The sequence below is a fragment of the Balaenoptera ricei genome, chromosome 8 (genome assembly GCF_028023285.1).
Source record: "Balaenoptera ricei isolate mBalRic1 chromosome 8, mBalRic1.hap2, whole genome shotgun sequence".
NCBI lineage: Eukaryota > Metazoa > Chordata > Mammalia > Artiodactyla > Balaenopteridae > Balaenoptera > Balaenoptera ricei.
In genome coordinates, this window is record NC_082646.1 from 66,694,367 (window position 1) to 66,712,088 (window position 17,722).

The 17,722-nt window shown below is 42.3% G+C and overlaps 1 protein-coding gene across 6 annotated transcripts in view; it reads right to left on the minus strand.

Annotated features, from left to right (window-relative positions):
• Nucleotides 1-15,849: 15,849 nt before the first annotated feature.
• The window catches only part of SCUBE2 (signal peptide, CUB domain and EGF like domain containing 2), a 64,366-nt gene continuing 62,493 nt past the window's right edge, over nucleotides 15,850-17,722 (minus strand). For all 6 annotated transcript variants that reach the window (XM_059931088.1, XM_059931092.1, XM_059931091.1 and 3 more), the window contains 2 exons: nucleotides 16,829-16,908; nucleotides 15,850-16,161 (listed from right to left, as the gene is read on the minus strand). In XM_059931088.1, coding sequence (XP_059787071.1) covers nucleotides 16,009-16,161; nucleotides 16,829-16,908 — 233 coding nt within the window. In that variant the 3' untranslated portion in view covers nucleotides 15,850-16,008. The remainder of the gene's footprint in view (nucleotides 16,162-16,828; nucleotides 16,909-17,722) is intronic.

The following is a 17,722-nucleotide window of genomic DNA, read 5'->3' on the forward strand; positions in this document are numbered from 1 at the left end:
CTAGAAACTCTCTTTTGGGTCTTCAGGTAACAGGGAGACCTTTGAGAATGGTCTACAGGATGAGTGCTGGGGGTGAGAGTCCAGAAAAGTAGATGAGAAGATTAGAGGAGAAAGAGGAGATAGTCAAGGAACTTTCATCCCCCTTCCCTTCCCACCCATGCATATTTTGCTCTGACTTTGCCCTTGGGCACACCCTGGAAGTAATGGCCACTGCCCATCTCCCCCTTCACTCACCATCTCCATCCTTGTAGCTGCAGAGTCCCCCTTTTCCTCTGGTGCCCTCAGTACCACTCCAAATCCCTCTGGCAGGAAGATTCTTCAAACAGCTGTCCCCTGCAGGTGTTGTATGTCTACCAGGATCTCTGGCTACACGTTGCCCCCAAGTTGACACCCAGCCCTGAAGACTGTCGACTTTGGCAGGTTAACGCAAAGACAAGCGTTACCTCTGTCTTCTTCCTTCAGGGTAATTGCCAGTGTCACCATAGCCTCATAAAACAAGACTGATGGCAGCCCCGCTGGTGTTTTCCAAAGTTGGCTGGGTCTTTTGGATCCATTCCTGTCAGCAGTGATTTTGTTTCATTTCCTGGCATGAGAACAGGATGTAATCTCAAATAAGATAGTGAAAGAGGACAGAAAAGTGGGGGGGAATCTCAGTATCTCAAGCGAGAATGTCTGGTGGAAAGAGGCTTGGCATTGAATTGCAGCTCTGCTCCTTGCTTGCTGTGGGACCATGGCCAAGTTTTTGCAGCTCTCTGAGCCTCAGTTTATCCATCTGGCCCGGCTCTGTGTGGTTTAAATAAGATAACATGTAAAGCAAAGGGCCTGGCACAAAGTGAGCCCTCAATAAATATGAGTCCTTTTCCTCTTTCCTTCCTCTGTCCAACATAGGTAGAGAAACTATGGAGAAAGGGCGAGAACCAGAGGCCAGGGGAGAGCTCTACCGTCTGGAAACAGACCTGTAAAGATGGCAAGCTTCTGAGAATGCGGCACAGCCTCGGTTTGACAGGCCGGCTCCAAATCTCTTTCTGTCACATCCAGCCAGAGGTAAGAGGGCCTGCAGGGCAGCTCAGCGCACCTGGTTACCTCTGTCTACCTCAGGAGCATGGAGGCCTCCACTGCCTTCCCCCAAAGGAACTAAGCATGTGGCTTGGGTGTGACAGTGACAGGTCAGTGGCCCTCACTGGGCAAGCTCCGGCTTGTGGGCAGTGGCAGCAGAGAGGCCAAGGGCTCTGTGCTTGGGCGTGCAGACATCTACACACCACACACACTCACACAGCATTCACTGACCTATTTTCACACAGCTCTGCACTGACTGGGGAGATAAGTCCTTGTGATTATTTTTAAAGGTTTTATTTGGAAACAATTTCAAACTTACCAAAGTTTGCAAAAATAAAAGCAATACAAAGAACACCTGTATATTCTTTAACCAGATCATTAACATTTTACTCCGTTGGCTGTGTCATTTGCTTTCCCTCAACACACACACACACAAACACACCCAAGCAAAACATTTTTTCTAAACTATTTGAGGATAAGCTACATACATTATGACCCTTTACCACTAAGATTTCATTATATATTTCCTGGGAATAGGGATTTTTCTCATATATAACACAATGCAGATATAAACCTCATAAATTTTCATTGATACAATACTTTTATTTATTATTGTTCGTGTTTCAGTTTTGTCAATTGACCTAATAATGTTCTTTATGACATATTCCTCTAGTACAGGATCCAGGCTAGTGTCAGGGGTTGTATTTGTCATGTCTCTTTCTTTTTCTTTTTTTTTATAGATTATTTTAATTATTTACTTTTGGCTGTGTTGGGTCTTTGTTGCTGCGCGCAGGCTTTCTCTAATTGCGGCGAGTGGGGGCTACTCTTCATTGCGGTGAGTCGGCTTCTCATTGTGGTGGCTTATCTTGTTGCGGAGCACAGGCTCTAGGCGCACGGGCTTCAGTAGTTGTGTGCGCGGGCTCAGTGGCTGAGATTCGCAGGCTCTAGAGCGCAGGCTCAGTAGCTGTGGTGCACAGGCTTAGTTGCTCCAAGGCATGTGGGATCTTCCCAGACCAGGGATCGAACTCGTGTCCCCTGCATTGACGGGTGGATTCTTAACCACTGCGCCACCAGGGAAGTCCCCTGTCATGTCTCTTTAGCCTCATTTAATCTGGAACATGTCCACAGTTTGCTTTGTCTTTTATGACACTGACATTTTTGAAGAATACAGCACTCCATCTTTTTATTAAATAACTTTTTTAAAAATAAATATGAGCAATTTTATTCTAGAATTCCATCTTTTAGGATATGGGGGGATGACATTCTGGGTACCAATAATTCTATTAGTTAGGGTTGCTTCAAAAAAGAGATGCTATACTTTATTTATTTATTTATTTTTATAGTCAGCCATCTTCTTGTTTTGTTGAATCTTTTTTTTTGAATTTTTGTATTTTATTTTATTTATTTTTTTATACAGCAGGTTATTAGTTATCCATTTTATACATATTAGTGTAGATATGTCAGTCCCAATCTCCCAATTCATCACACACACACCCCCGCCCCACCACTTTCCCCCCTTGGTGTCCATATGTTTGTTCTCTACATCTGTGTCTCTATTTCTGCCCTGCAAACTGGTTCATCTGTACCATTTTTCTAGGTTCCACATCTATGCGTTAACATACGATATTTGTTTTTCTCTTACTTCACACTGTATGACAGTCTCTAGATCCATCCACGTCTCTACAAATGACCCAATTTTGCTCCTTTTTATGTCTGAGTAATATTCCATTGTATATATGTACCACATCTTCTTTATCCATTCACCTGTCGATGGGCATTTAGGTCGCTTCCATGACCTGGCTATTGTAAATAGTGCTGCAATGAACATCGGGGTGTATGTGTCTTTTTGAATTATGTATTTTTCTGGGTATATGCCCAGTAGTGGGATTGCTGGGTCATATGGTAATTCTATCTTTAGTTTTTTAAGGAACCTCCATACAGTTTTCCATAATGGCTGTATCAATTTACATTCCCACCAACAGTGCAAGAGGGTTCCCTTTTCTCCACACCCTCTCCAGCATTTGTTGTTTGTAGATTTTCTGATGATGCCCATTCTGACTGGTGTGAGGTGATACCTCATTGTAGTTTTGATTTGCATTTCTCTAATAATTAGTGATGTTAAGCAGCTTTTCATGTGCTTCTTGGCCATCTGTATGTCCTCTTTGGAGAAATGTCTATTTAGGTCTTCTGCCCATTTTTTGATTGGGTTGTTTGTTTTTTTAATACTGAGCTGCATGAGCTGTTTATATATTTTGGAGATTAATTGTGTGTTGATTCGTTTGCAAATATTTTCTCCCATTCTGAGGGTTGTCTTTTCATCTTGTTTGTAGTTTCCTTTGCTTTGCAAAGGCTTTTAAGTTTCATTAGGTCCCATTTGTTTATTTTTGTTTTTATTCCCATTACTCTAGGAGGTGGATCAAAAAAGATCTTGCGGGCTTCCCTGGTGGCGCAGTGGTTGAGAATCTGCCTGCCAATGCAGGGGACACGGGTTCGAGCCCTGGTCTGGGAAGATCCCACATGCCATGGAGCAACTGGGCCCGTGAGCCACAACTACTGAGCCTGCGCATCTGGAGCCTGTGCTCCTCAACAAGAGAGGCCGTGATAGTGAGAGGCCCGCGCACCGCGATGAAGAGTGGCCCCCACTTGCCGCAACTAGAGAAAGCCCTCGCACAGAAACAAAGATCCAACACAGCCATAAATAAATAAATAAATAAATAAAATTAAAAAAAAAAATTCACCCACTCCATCTTCCCAGAAAAAGCCTATTTAAAAAATAAATAAATAAAAAATAAAAATAAAAAAAGATCTTGCTTTATTTCCCACTGACCTAAACTTTAAGTGTTTCATGGAATAAATAAATAAATATTCTACACCAAGAAAAAAAAAAAAGATCTTGCTATGATTTATGTCAAAGAGTGTTCTTCCTATGTTTTCCTCTAAGAGTTTTATAGTGTCCAGTCTTACATTTAGGTCTCTAATCCATTTTGAGTTTATTTTTGTGTATGGTGTTAGGGAGTGTTCTAATTTCATTCTTTTACATGCAGCTGTTCAGTTTTCCCAGCACCACTTATTGAAGAGACTGTCTTTTCTCCATTGTATATCCTTGCCTCCTTTGTCATAGATTAGTTGACCATAGGTGCGTGGGTTTATCTCTGGGCTTTCTATCCTGTTCCATTGATCTATATTTCTGGTTTTGTGCCCATACCATATTGTCTTGATTACTGTAGCTTTGTAGTATAGTCTGAAGTCAGGGAGTCTGATTCCTCCAGCTCCGTTTTTCTTTCTCAAGACTGCTTTGGCTATTCGGGGTCTTTTGTGTCTCCATACAAATTTTAAGATTTTTTGTTCTAGTTCTGTAAAAAATGCCATTGGTAATTTGATAGGAATTGCATTGAATCTGTAGATTGCTTTGGGTAGTATAGTCATTTTCACAATATTGATTCTTCCAGTCCAAGAACGTGGTATATCTCTCCATCTGTTTGTATCATCTTTAATTTCTTTCATCAGTGTCTTATAGTTTTCTACCTACAGGTCTTTTGTCTCCCTAGGTAGGTTTATTCCTAGGTATTTTATTCTTTTTGTTGCAGTGGTAAATGGGAGTGTTTCCTGAATTTCTCTCTCAGATTTTTCATCATTAGTGTATAGGAATGCAAGAGAATTCTGTGCATTAATTTTGTATCCTGCAACTTTACCAGATTCATTGATTAGCTCTAGTAGTTTTCTGGTGGCATCTTTATGATTCTCTATGTATAGTATCATGTCAGCTGCAAACAGTGACAGTTCTACTTCTTCTTTTCCAATTTGTATTCCTTTTATTTCTTTTTCTTCTCTGATTGCCGTAGCTAGGACTTCCAAAACTATGTTGAATAATAGTGGTGAGAGTGGACATCCTTGTCTCGTTCCTGATCTTAGAGGAAATGCTTTCAGTTTTTCACCATTGAGAATGATGTTTGCTGTGGGTTTGTCATATATGGCCTTTATTATATTGAGGTAGGTTCCCTCTATGCCTACATTCTGGAGAGTTTTTATCATAAATGGGTGTTGAATTTTGTCAAAAGCTTTTTCTGCATCTATTGAGATGATCATATGGTTTTTATTCTTCAATTTGTTAATATGGTGTATCACATTGATTGATTTGCGTATATTGAAGAATCCTTGCATCCCTGCGATAAATCCCACTTGATCATGGTGTATGATCCTTTTAATGTGTTGTTGGATTCTGTTTGCTAGTATTCTGTTGAGGATTTTTGCGTCTATATTCATCAGTGATATTGGTCTGTAATTTTATTTTTTTATAGTACCTTTGTCTGGTTTTGGTATCAGGGTGATGGTGGCCTCATAGAATGAGTTTGGGAGTGTTCCTTCCTCTGCAATTTTTCGGAAGAGTTTGAGAAGGATGGGTGTTAGCTCTTCTCTAAATGTTTGATAGAATTCACCTGTGAAGCCATCTGGTCCTGGGCTTTTGTTTGTTGGAAGATTTTTTTTTTTTTTGGAAGATTTTTAATCACAGTTTCAACTTCATTACTTGTGATTGGTCTGTTCATATTTTCTATTTCTTCCTGGTTCAGTCTTGGAAGGTTATACCTTTCTAAGAATTTGTCCATTTCTTCCAGGTTGCTCATTTTATTGGCATAGAGTTGCTTGTAGTAGTCTCTTAGGATGCTTTGTATTTCTGCGGTGTCTGTTGTAACTCTTCTTTTCCATTTCTAATTTTTAAATAACTGTTTCATTGAGACATAATTCATATACCATACAATTTACCACTTAAAGAGTAGAATTCAATGTTTTTTAATATATTCACAGAGCTGGGCAACCATCACTACAATCAATTTTAGAACATATTGATCATCCCAAAAGAAACTATGTACCCATTTCTTTTGGGCAGTCAGTCCCCATTTCCTCCTAAACTCTCCAGCCCTAGGCAACCTGTCATCTACAGGTTCTGTCTCTATGGATTTGTTACATTTCATATAACTAGAATTGTACAATATATGGTCTTTTGTGACTGGCTTCTTTCACTTAGCATGTTTTCAAGGTTCATCTATGTTATATCATGCATCAGTACTTCATTTCTTTTTATGTCAAATACTACTCCATTTTATGGATTTCTCACATTTCATTTATCCATTCAACAAATGATGGGCATTTAAGTTGTTTCCACCTTTTGGCTATCATGACTAATGCTGCTGTGAACTTTTGTGTACATGTTTTTGTATGGACATACGTTTTCATTTCTCTTGGAGTGGAATTGCTAGGTTACATGGTAATTCTATGTTTAAACTGTGGAAGAACTAACAAACTGTTTTCCAGAGTGGCTGCTCCATTTACATCCCTACCAGCAATATATGAGGCTTCCAGCGTCTCCGCATCCTCACCTATGCTTGTCTCTTTGATTATAGCCATCCTAGTGGGTGTAAAATGATGTCTCATTGTGGTTTTGATTTGCATTTCCCTGATGACTAAAGATGTTGAGCATCTTTTTAATGTGCTTATTGGCCATTTGTTTATCTTCTTTAGAAAAATATCTATTCAGATCATTTTCTCACTTCTGAACTGCGTTATCTATTATTGAGTTGTAAGAGTTTTAATATATTCTAACTCTAAGTCTCTCGTCGGATATATGATTTGCAAATTTTTTCCCCATTCTATGGGCTGCCTTTTCACTTTCTTGATGGTGTCCTTTGAAACACAAAAGTTTTTAATTTCTTTGGTGTGAAAGTTATTTCCCTTCCCTTTTAAAAAATTGAGTATTTCTCATTTCGTGTTTATCCAGTTTTCTTGTATTGATATTGAGGTTATGCATTCTTGGTCTGAGTACTGTGTAGGTGATGTTATGTTCCTCTCAGGGTATCACATCTGGAGCCACATGTTGTCCATCTGTCTTTTATAGAAAATGTTAATTTTGATCATCTCATCAAGGTATTGCTTGATTTCTTTACTGTACAATTATTGGCTTTTTTTTTCCCTCTCCCATTCATGTTCTTTAAAAAAGCAGTGGGAGTTCTTTTCCCAATGGTGTAACAAAATTCTTTAATAAAACTTATAAAAATGAATATTTAAGGATAGTTTTTTCAGCTTGAATTGTTTTCCTTTTCCACTCCCAAAGAAAATACAAAATTATCAGCACCCACACACATATACACTCAAAACTATAGTGATATTCTCTACACAGAACTACTTTAGAGTTTAAATGCATGTAATACTTTTGCAAGTATTGTGAGTTAGGTATGTTTTGAAAAGAGTAATTTAATTTTTGGGTGTCAGGAAATGGGTTTTCTCAAAGTCCATTGCCGGCAATGAGCAGGCCTAATAATACTGGCACAGAGCATTAACTGTACATCTTATTAACAGTGAGGTGAATAACTTTGAATAAATTTTAGAGAAATAAAAAAATAACTGGGATTGGAAGTTTGGGATTGGCATGTACACATTACTATATTTAAAATAAATAACCAATAAGGACCTACAGTATAGCACAGGGAACTCTGCTCAATACTCTGTAATAACCTAAATGGGAAAAGAATCTGAAAAGAATAGATACATGTATATGTATAACTGAAAAAAAAAGAATTTTCAAGTTTATCAGTTACGCTGCAGTGACGCAATGAAGACTTGCTTTTTGGTTCTGCCGCATGTTGTTTGAAGGTGGGCAGGAGGCACCACTCTACTCCATCCTCAATATGGAAAAGAGAGTGTGGTGAAGCACATGCTGTTTTCTCAAAATGTCAATCTAGAAGGGACCCAAGCCTCTCTTGGGTGACCAAGAGTGACACACATTTCATTGCCCAAAATGAGTCCCATGGACACATTCAATTTTTTTTTTTTTTTTTTTGGTTGTGCGGCATGCTGAATCTTAGTTCCCCGACCAGGGATCAAACCCACACCCCCTGCAGTGGAAGCACGGAGTCTTAACCACTGGACCGCCAGGGAAGTCCCTGAATGCATTCAGTTTCAAACTCAATGAAAGTGCAATAGAATGGCAGGATCGATGTGGAATACTTGTGAAAAAACATACATCTTCTATTGAATATATAAAAATGTTGAAATATACGAAAAAATAAATGTCAGTGATATAAGGGATCCATAAGGAATGTCAAAAAAAAAAAAAAAGTAAACACAGGATAGACCCTCAAGCAGGTATTTCACATACCATAAAGATCGCTTCAAACTAAGGAAAACCATAACGGAATAAAATTCTGTCTTAAATCAAAAAAAAAAGATGAAATTCTCTCTTTTCAGACTGTCTACACTCCACTAGCACATTTCGCTTTGAGTTCTGTGCTCTTTGAGGCACATGATGGTCAGACCCACCTTGGCCAGGCCTATGTCCTCCTGTCTCATCAGGGACTTGTCCCACTGACCACAAGCCTCATGCAAATTACTCATTTTTGGAACCTGAATTCACACCCTGACAAAGTAAGTGTGTTCATTGGCCTTACCTGCCTATGGCCCTGAGCACTGCCTCTCTGGGGTCAAAGGTTGGACTTCGTCATGCTGGAAACATCAAACCTGAGATGAGCAGCTCTGAAGAATGTGTGACTCTGAGCTCAGCAAGGAGATGTATTGCCATCTTCACACATCAGAGGCTGAGGACTGGAAATAAAGATGATGGATTGACAGGTCTCTGTATATGGGTGCTGTTTCTGATCTGAGAGAGATAGTCTTAGGAGATTGGAAGAACACACTTCTCCTTTCCAGCTCAGGAAGATAGGGGTTTTCAGAAGGTCCTGTGGAAGAACCCAAGTCAGGCATTATGGTCTTTCATTCCTACTTCAAGCTCCAATTCTTCTGGTCCTAGAACACATCCTACTAGAAAGCCTGAAACTAAAGGATTCTCTATTTCAGTGAAATGGGAGAAACTAGCAGAGTACGAACCCATTTTTAAAATGTATCTTGGATTTAACTTCTCTAGTCTGAAGTGGTGGAAGATGATAATGATGATGATAGTTAACATTTATTGAGCCCATACTACATTCCAGGTAGTTTTCTAAGAGTTTTCCATGTGTGAACTCATTTATTCTCACAACAACCCTATCCAGTAAGTACTATCTTTTTCTTTATTTTACTATATGAGGAAACTGAGGCACAGAGAGGTCAAGTAACTTGTGCAAGGTCACACAGCTATTAAGTGGCAGAGCTGGGATACAAATCCAGGTACTGCAAAGGACATAATGGGAATCTTGGAGAAAATGAACATTATGAAACATAAATCTTTGAGAAATCTTTCACTAAGATAAACAGAAAGAATGCATTCTCAGAAAAGTACATTAGGAATACTGAGAGGGGGAATATTGGGTGAGTCATGCTGCTTGAATCCCCTTAGTTCCTCGTTGGAAACCCCGAGTGAGGGTTTACCAAGCCTCTTATAGTTGCACCCACATCACTCAAAATTTCAGCTTTGGTGCCTGATGTGGCTGCTAAAAGCTGCCTTCCTCAAGCCAAGTCACCTGGACCTAACATTGGGATTCTGAGCACATATTTTTCCTTTGCCACCATTACCATCTGGCTGTACTGTCCACAGTTTTATGCAATGGACAGGCATCATTTACTGCAGCTGCACTGGCACTGTGTAACGATGACCAGTTTGTGGTCACGCACAGTGAGTTACACACAAGGCTGCAGAGGGCTGAGCCCAGCAGGCCCGGCCAGGGTTCACCACAAGCTCACACTCTTTACCACCACACTCTTCTGCTGGCCATGAGTGTGTCAGTCACACATTGCTGGGTCTATCCTCCCTGGGGCATTGGTTCCATTTTCTGCTCAGAAACTATTAATATTTTTTCAACCACAAAGTGTGTATAATAAGGCAAACATAGCACCAAAGCTCAGATTTGAGGTAGGTTTGTATTTCTGCTTTTTGTGCTGCACAAGGAAAAGACAGAAAACTCCAAACTATGCCTCAAAGTTATCCTTCAGTCCTAGGATAAAATATAGGATCAGAAGACACTCCAAGTCAGTGGGGTGTGTTAGCTCTTGAAACGACACGTGGTGAAAATTACACAAGATTATAATTTGCGACTGAGTGTTCCCCCTCATTTTTTTTTTTTTTTAATTTATTTTTGGCTGTTTGGGTCTTCGTGGCTGTGTGTGGGCTTTCTATAGTTGCCGCGAGCAGGGTCTACTCTTCGTTGCGGTGCATGGGCTTCTCATTGCAGTGGCTTCTCTTGTTGTGGAGCACGGGCTCTAGGTGTGCAGGCTTCAGTAGTTGTGGCTCGCGGGCTCTAGAGCACAGGCTCAGTAGTTGTGGTGCACAGGCTTAGTTGCTCCGCGGCATGTGGGATCTTCCTGGACCAGGGCTCGAACCTGTGTCCCATGCATTGGCAGGTGGATTCTTAACCACTGCGCCACCAGGGAAGCTCCCCCCCCCCCCATTCTTTCAAGTCCGTTTTCCTCCTGTCTCAGGAATATGTATCCAGACTAGCATGGTGCCGAGACCATAACAATGAATGAATGAATGTGGGGTGTGTGTGTGTGTGTGTGTGTGTGTGTGTCTTTGGACATGGATGTGATTCAGAGAATTGTTGATAGTTTGAAAGGACCTGAAGATCAATGACTTCTCACCTGGTCATTAGTCATTAGGCCAGGCAGAGGGAAGGAAAAGATCTAAACAGATACATTCCGAGGGCTGTTTGAAAAAACATGCAATCAGTTGTCAAACCACAGCCCTAGTCCCCAACATCCCATTGGTAACATTTTTGTCTTGAATTATGAGCATTTAAGCTCCAAGGTCACTTAAGCTCCAAGGCAGTGGGATGACTGAAACACAGGTGGATTCCATTTACAACCACTAGGTGGCATCTGTTCTAGGAATTGCAAAATGGCTTGTTCACAAGCTGGAGCTTTGGTCAGCCTGGCCTGAGCCAAACTGTCAAGTTCCTGCTGGGTGGGTAGAGGAACTTGCCAGGGCCAGTGCTGCCAGGCTTGGTTTAAGGAGCCAGTGCCCTGGGAGGGGGCTGGATTCATGATTCCAATGATGAGCTCACCCTATCTAGAGTAGCAGCTCCCTCCCACCACCTCCTCATACTCTTATCTTTTCACCCTTTTTAATTTTCTTTATAGCAGTTATCACACTTGACTTTACTATATGTTTGTTTATTTTCTGTCTCCCCCCACTAGAATCTAAACTCCACAAGAGCATTTTGCTCATCACAGGATCACCAGTTCCTGAATACCTAGCACTTTGTAAGCCCTCAGTAAATATGTTGTATAAATGAATGAATGAGCAAACAGGTAACAAAGAATTATTAGTAACTAAGGTCTGTAGTCCATTCCCCTAATGAGATACTCTGAAAACCAAGCAATGCTGAGTTAAGATCATTGTTTATAGTAGGTGGGTTTAATTTGTATCCCTTTTATTCAGCTAGAGCAACCTGCCTGTGAATGAGTGGTTTCACTTTCTAAATCTATTTCAATCCTACTGTGTTCTCTGGAAAGTGATCCCTGCTGAGTAGTTATGTCTTTAGAGTTGTCAATCACAGGAGCAGCCTTACTGGGCCATCAGGCCCCTGCTGTTGGTCTCCTGTAGGCTGATCAGGACTGCCTGAAGGGAGAAGGAAGCAGGTACCACAAATATCCAGGACACCCCTGAGCTGGCTTCACAAGCCCCTGGAGTAGAAGATGACACAGGGAGGAAGCCTCTCCAAGGCTTCTAATTTCCTGTGGGTGGGCTCCTAGTGGCAACGCCCAGGACCTGGATTTGGAGGCAGCTGATGGTTTGCCTAGCAAGAAGGCCACAGGTAACAAGACTCCCTTGACATGGTGAGGAACTGCTTTACTCCAGCCTCACCTAATCCATGTGCCTCCCAAATACTGACTAAGAGTGATGTAGACTTGGGTAAGGCTCCTGGGACCCATCCTCCTGCGTGAAAAGAAGCAGAGATACTGACAGCCCCAGTAAGAGGCATGTCTTCTGAGTTGAGGAGGAGATCGAGGGGCACAGGAGGGAGCCCGGGGTTTCCCGGTGCACAGGCCCACTGGTTGCAGCGGTCTACAGTGGTGGGCAGCAGGCAGCAGCCCTGGTGCATCTTCCTGCAGAGATCCACAATTCCTTGCTCTGTGTGGTGCAGCTGCTGCCTTTCCCAAGTTTCCACATGACAATTATACAATCACCTGCAAACCTAAATCCAGTGAGTGTCTACAGATGACACACTCAACAGCTCAGAGAATGATTCAGAGGAAGCAATTTTCCAAAGTGAAGATAATCATCTGTTAGTGTGAAAAGGCAAGCACTCTTTTATTAGCATTGGAAGCTCAAGGGAAACGTGGCTAAAGCCATAAAAGCAGCACTTCAGTAAATGGCTCAAGAACAATATCCACAGCTGGAGGGAAGGACGTGTACAGATTCCTCTCCCACTCAGAGTTCTACCACAAAACTTGTTCTCGTGGAAGGAAGGCAAAGCTCAGCTCTGACCTCTTCCTGTTTACTTCATCAACAGCTCCTGTAAGTTCTGTCCCTGTGGCCACACAGGGAACCCCAGAATTCAGAGTTGACTGGTCTTTTATCTACATACTTTTCCCAGGTGACCTCAACCTGTCTCATTCTTTATTCTGTGACATTAAAATTAATATTCCAGCCCTGAGCGCTCCTGGGACTTCATAGAACCAGTTGCCTATTTGAACTCTTTATTTGGATGCCTAATAGACATGTCATACTTAGAATGGCCAAAATTAAACTCTTGATCTTCTCTTCTTTTCCAGTGTCTTATTATTGCATAAGAAAGCACCCAAAGCCTAGTGACTAAAACAACAATAATCATTGATTTTGCTCACAAGTCTGTCATTTTGGTACGGCTCAATGGGTACTGCTGAGTGAAGCATCAGCTGGAGAATCCATTTCTAAGGTGAGCTGGCAAGTTTTGCCAGCTGTCACCTGGGAGTCAGCTGGGCTGTGGGGGGGTTGGGAGGGCTTGGTTTCTCTTCACGAGCTGCTGTGGCTTCCTCAAGGCATGGTGACTGAAGTCCCAGTGAGTTTCACAAGAAGACAAAGTGGAAATTGCCAGTATCTTAAGTCCTGGGCCCAGGAACTAGTAAAATGTTACTTCTGCCATATAAGATTGGTTAATCAGTCACAGATCCCAGGTTCAAGGGGAGGGGCAAAAGGCCCCCAACTTTGCATGGAAGGAGCATCAAAGAATTTGTAGGCAGGTTTTTAGATTGTCACATGTCCCAAACCTGCTCCCCCTGCAGTCTTCTCCATCTACCAGTTATTCAGACAACTAGGGGTCACCTTCAGTTGCTGTCCTTCCCTTCCCCTTCCACCCAATCATCAGCAAGTTCTGGTGACTCTCTCCCAAAACATGTCCAGAATCCTTCTGTTCTCTCCTCTCCACTACTCCCGCCTTACCCAGACAACCTCATCTCTCACTGGATGGCTGCTTGGTTGGTTGCAGTAGTTTGTTAACTGCTCTCTGCCTCCGTTCCTGCTTTCTAAAACCTATTCTTCATACAGTAACCAGAGCTATCTTTTAAAAACATAAATCAGATCACCCCACTTTTCTGTTTAAACCCCCTCCAAAAGCTTCACAACACATTTAGAATTAAACCCACACCCCTCATTCTGAATTCCAAAGCCCAGTGTGCTCTGGCCCCTGTCCAGTTCCCTGGCCTCATCTCATACCACTTGCCTTCTCACTAGTCTGTGATCCACACACATGCTTGTTGCTGGCTGATAGACTTTGCACCTGGCTTTCCTCTATCTGGAATGTTCTTCCCCCTGATTTGTCCAAGGCTGGTTCCTTCTTGCCATTTATTTTTCAGTTGAAATACCGTTTACCTAGAGAAACCTCCACATTTCCCAAACCTAAAGAAGCCACACCATCATCAGTTATATTAACCTATTTTAATTTTCAACATAGCACTTACTATTAGCTGATACTTTCCGTGTTGATTTGTTCATTGTCTCCTCCCTCTAAAATGACAAGACCTTCTCTGTCCTGTCACTGTGCATCTCTAGGACCTAGAACAGTGCCTGGCAAAGAGCAGATGTTTGATAACTATTTATTGATTTAACAGGTAGCAACAGTAGCCCCTGCCACCCAGTCTTCCAACGGGACCACAGAGTCTCTCAGAGTGGTTGATGGGTATAGAGAGGAAGCTTCAGGAGGGCCTCAGTGGCTCATGCATGGCCCAGCTCCTGGAGGATGCTTCACAGAGACCAGGTTTATGCAGCCTCCTTCCAACCCCTGGTGTACTGCCATCCCTAGCCTTCTTGTGAAACCAGCAATACAGAATCAGACAGTCCTAAGGACAAAGTTACTAACATGCTTGGACGGGGTGGCGCAGTTCTGCTGCCATCGGTCAGGTCATTAACTCATGTTATATTACATTTGAATTTTCATCTTAGGGTCAGACTCAGAAATGTAGGCCAAGTTCCGGCATCACCAATTCCAAGTACTTGTATTAATGATTATTTTTTAAAATGAAGATGCTCAAATTTTTGAAGAGAGACTTAGAAATGGGTATTTAGGACCATCCAAATAAATTTTTTAAAGTTTGATTAGGGCTTTTAAAAACTCAATGTTATTAATAGGTTAAAAAACAAAACACTGAGGTGAAAAGGGAATTCAGCAATAAATGAAATAATCTTTGTTTTCTTCAAAACTATTTGTTAATCTTTTTTTTTTTTTTTTGGTACTTTGGTGTAGAGAATTGATTGTGTGCAGAGTTAGTTGCTACTGAAATAAAACACTATGGTTGTGTGTAGTCAGGCCATTCATTAGGGAAATGGCAGCTTGTTTGACAGAAGTCTTTTTTATTCACAGTAATGAGATTTTTGCCTGTGGATTTCAATTTTTAAAAATTCAATAATATTGAAAAATCAAATTCCTGTGGGAGAAAGTGACTGTGAGGTCCCACTGTGCCGAGAGAAAGTGAGATGATTCTGCGGTACTGAGAGGCCGGGATTTGTGTGCTTCCGGCAGTGGGTGACCATTAAGGGCCTGAGACCACCCTGAGCCATGCAGCCCGTGCCCTTGGACCCCAGTCAGGCTCTGAGCTTGGCGAGGGGAAGGAAGGCAAACATGACAGGCTGGTCTGTACCACGTCGCACCTGGACCTCGCATGCCCTGTGCTGGGAAGCCCACGGAGGAAGGAGAACCCTTGGCGGTATTGACTCGGGGTGTGTGAAATCTCCTTTTCATGATGGATGGATTCTCATCCATCGAGGAGATCACATCCTGTCTGAACTCTCCAGGCTCTACCGCGGCACCCAGAAGAGTGGGGCCCTGAAGGCACAGCTGAAGGTGTAAGACAAGCACTGTGCATTTGCTCTGAGGTGGAAACTGGCAACAGGGAAGGCCATCGACAGGTCTACATTATGATGTCTGTGGAAGTGCTTAGTTTCTACCTTTTTATTTCTAATTCTTTCTGCTGTAAGTAATTTTTAGTGATCACTGCTTAGGACTCAAGCTTCTGGGATCAAACTTAGGTCACACAGGCTGGAGAAGGCGGTGGAGTCACCGAGTCCTCCCAGGTCCCGGGTGGGTAGATGACGCCTGGAGGACTCTCCCTCCCTTCCTCCCCCCTTTCCTGCTCTGCCTGGTCGGAGCCGACACCTGAATGCAGAGGGCTCCCTTAGGGAGGGCTATGCTGGAAGAAGCTGAAGTCTCAGACAAGGCAGCCCCCTCAAGGAGGAGTGAGGACCAAGAAGGACACGTGAGTCTCACCTGAGCTGACTGAAGTCCAGCTCGGCCAGCCCTTGACATATCCAAGACATGTGCCCACAGCAATGAGAAGCGAGTAAGACTCAAAGCCATTCTCAGTCCACATCCACAATGCTGGGAAAGAAAAACCAAGTTCAATTTACCAAAATATCTGTATTATCTAGAAAAATTGAACTCTAACCAGCCACTGCTACTAGAGGCAGCGTTATCCGGCTATGCTGGCTGCAGAAGCAGATCGCTGTGTTCCACCAGCCCACAGCCCAGTGCTGTGCTGAGTGGCACGTGGGCAGGCTCATTTGTAAGGCCTCAGAAACCTGGACACTTTGGAACGGAGCAATCGGATGAAGGATCTTGGAAACATTTCCCGGGACTCCTGGGCCGTGTACTTGAAATAGTTCTGGGGGTGGGCCAGAACGTCAAACAGAGCCTTGATCAGTTTCTTATCCTGAAAAGAACAGAATTTTGTTACTGGGCCAAAATATTTTAACATTATGACATTTTGCCAATGGAACTATAATGTCCTACTGTTAGGCGGTAGGTTGATCAGCTGAAAAACACTTTGTGAAAATTGTTTCCTCTGATTTTTATCTTTTTTCCCCGAATTTTTGTTTCCTAAATATCTATAAAGAGCACATATTACTTTTATTTTAAAAATTTAATATGTAAAAAATTGTTTTTCTAAACCACGTGATAACTTTGGAATTTGGGGAATATTTATTGCGTTAGTGATATGGCAAGTGTTTATTTATACTTATAAGTATCTAAAATTTGGTGGACTTCAGGCTTGAAGGATGAGCAAGGAGCCAAGAATCTTCAACTATTTGGAGAATGAACATGGAAACATGAGTTGCCGCTGGCTTGGATTTCTGAATAAACAAGTTTCCCACTGCTCCTCCACACATTTCCAAATTAAAAAATACAACTTTATTTGACAACACTACAAATGGCTCCTTGAGTTTTTTTTTTAAAAAACTAAGTCTGGTGAAGATATAAAACTGACCTCAGCCCAGAGCAGGCTCAGTGTCTGAAAGGTAGCAAGAGGAAACCCTTCCTTGGTGGTGCTTGGCGAGCCCTGTGGGTGACTGCCGTGGCCCCCTCGGGTACATACTCACCTTAAGTATTTCCTGATGGTTCTCTGATGCGTAGAGCCTGCCGTCTCGAACTATGTCTTCAATGAGTTCTTGGTAGTCCTCTGTTTGAATAAAGGACATATTTTGCATTTGTATGGTTTAGTTCTTTCCAAGCTGACTCTTTCATTTTTCAAATAAGGTTCTGAGAAATGCCCCTTCTGTAGCTGCCAGCAGAACAGTGACCCCTCTGATACTAAGCAGGCAATCAGAGAGGACTTCCACGGACTCACCCACCACCTCCTCTCACCCACCAGCGTCTGCACCCATCTCTCCTCTTCCTCCCTCAGATGAACCTCTGTACATCCAGCCAAGACCCATCCCTCCACTTTGCTTACCAGCTCCATCTTCTCTCACCAAATCAAGGACGTTGTTCCACTAGTTCTGCCCTTCCTTTCCTACGTGATGAAATTTTCTCTCTGCTGGTCTTTCACATCAGCATGCAAACATGCTGTTGTGTCTCCAATTTTTTTTTAAAAAAACCCTCTCTAGATCTCATTTCTCCCTCCAGCTTCCATCCCACGTCTCTGCTCCCCTTTGTAGCAAAACTCCTTGAAAGAATTGTCAGCACTCACTATCTCCAATTCGATTCCTTTCCTTCTCTCTCACACCCATTCCAGTCAACTCTGGCCCCCACCACTCCTCCAAAACTGCTTGTCGGGGTCACCAGTGACCTTCATGCTGCTCAACTCTTATTTCTCATCTTCCTTGAGGCATCAGTAGCATTTCAAAGTCTAGCCTATTTCCTACAGTCATAATTCAAATCAAGCATATGCAAAACACAATCGTTTTTAAATTCCAGGCAGAAAAGAATGCCTCTTTGTATGCATATCATGTGCAACAAATCCAAACAAATCATAAGAACATCACTGGAACTGT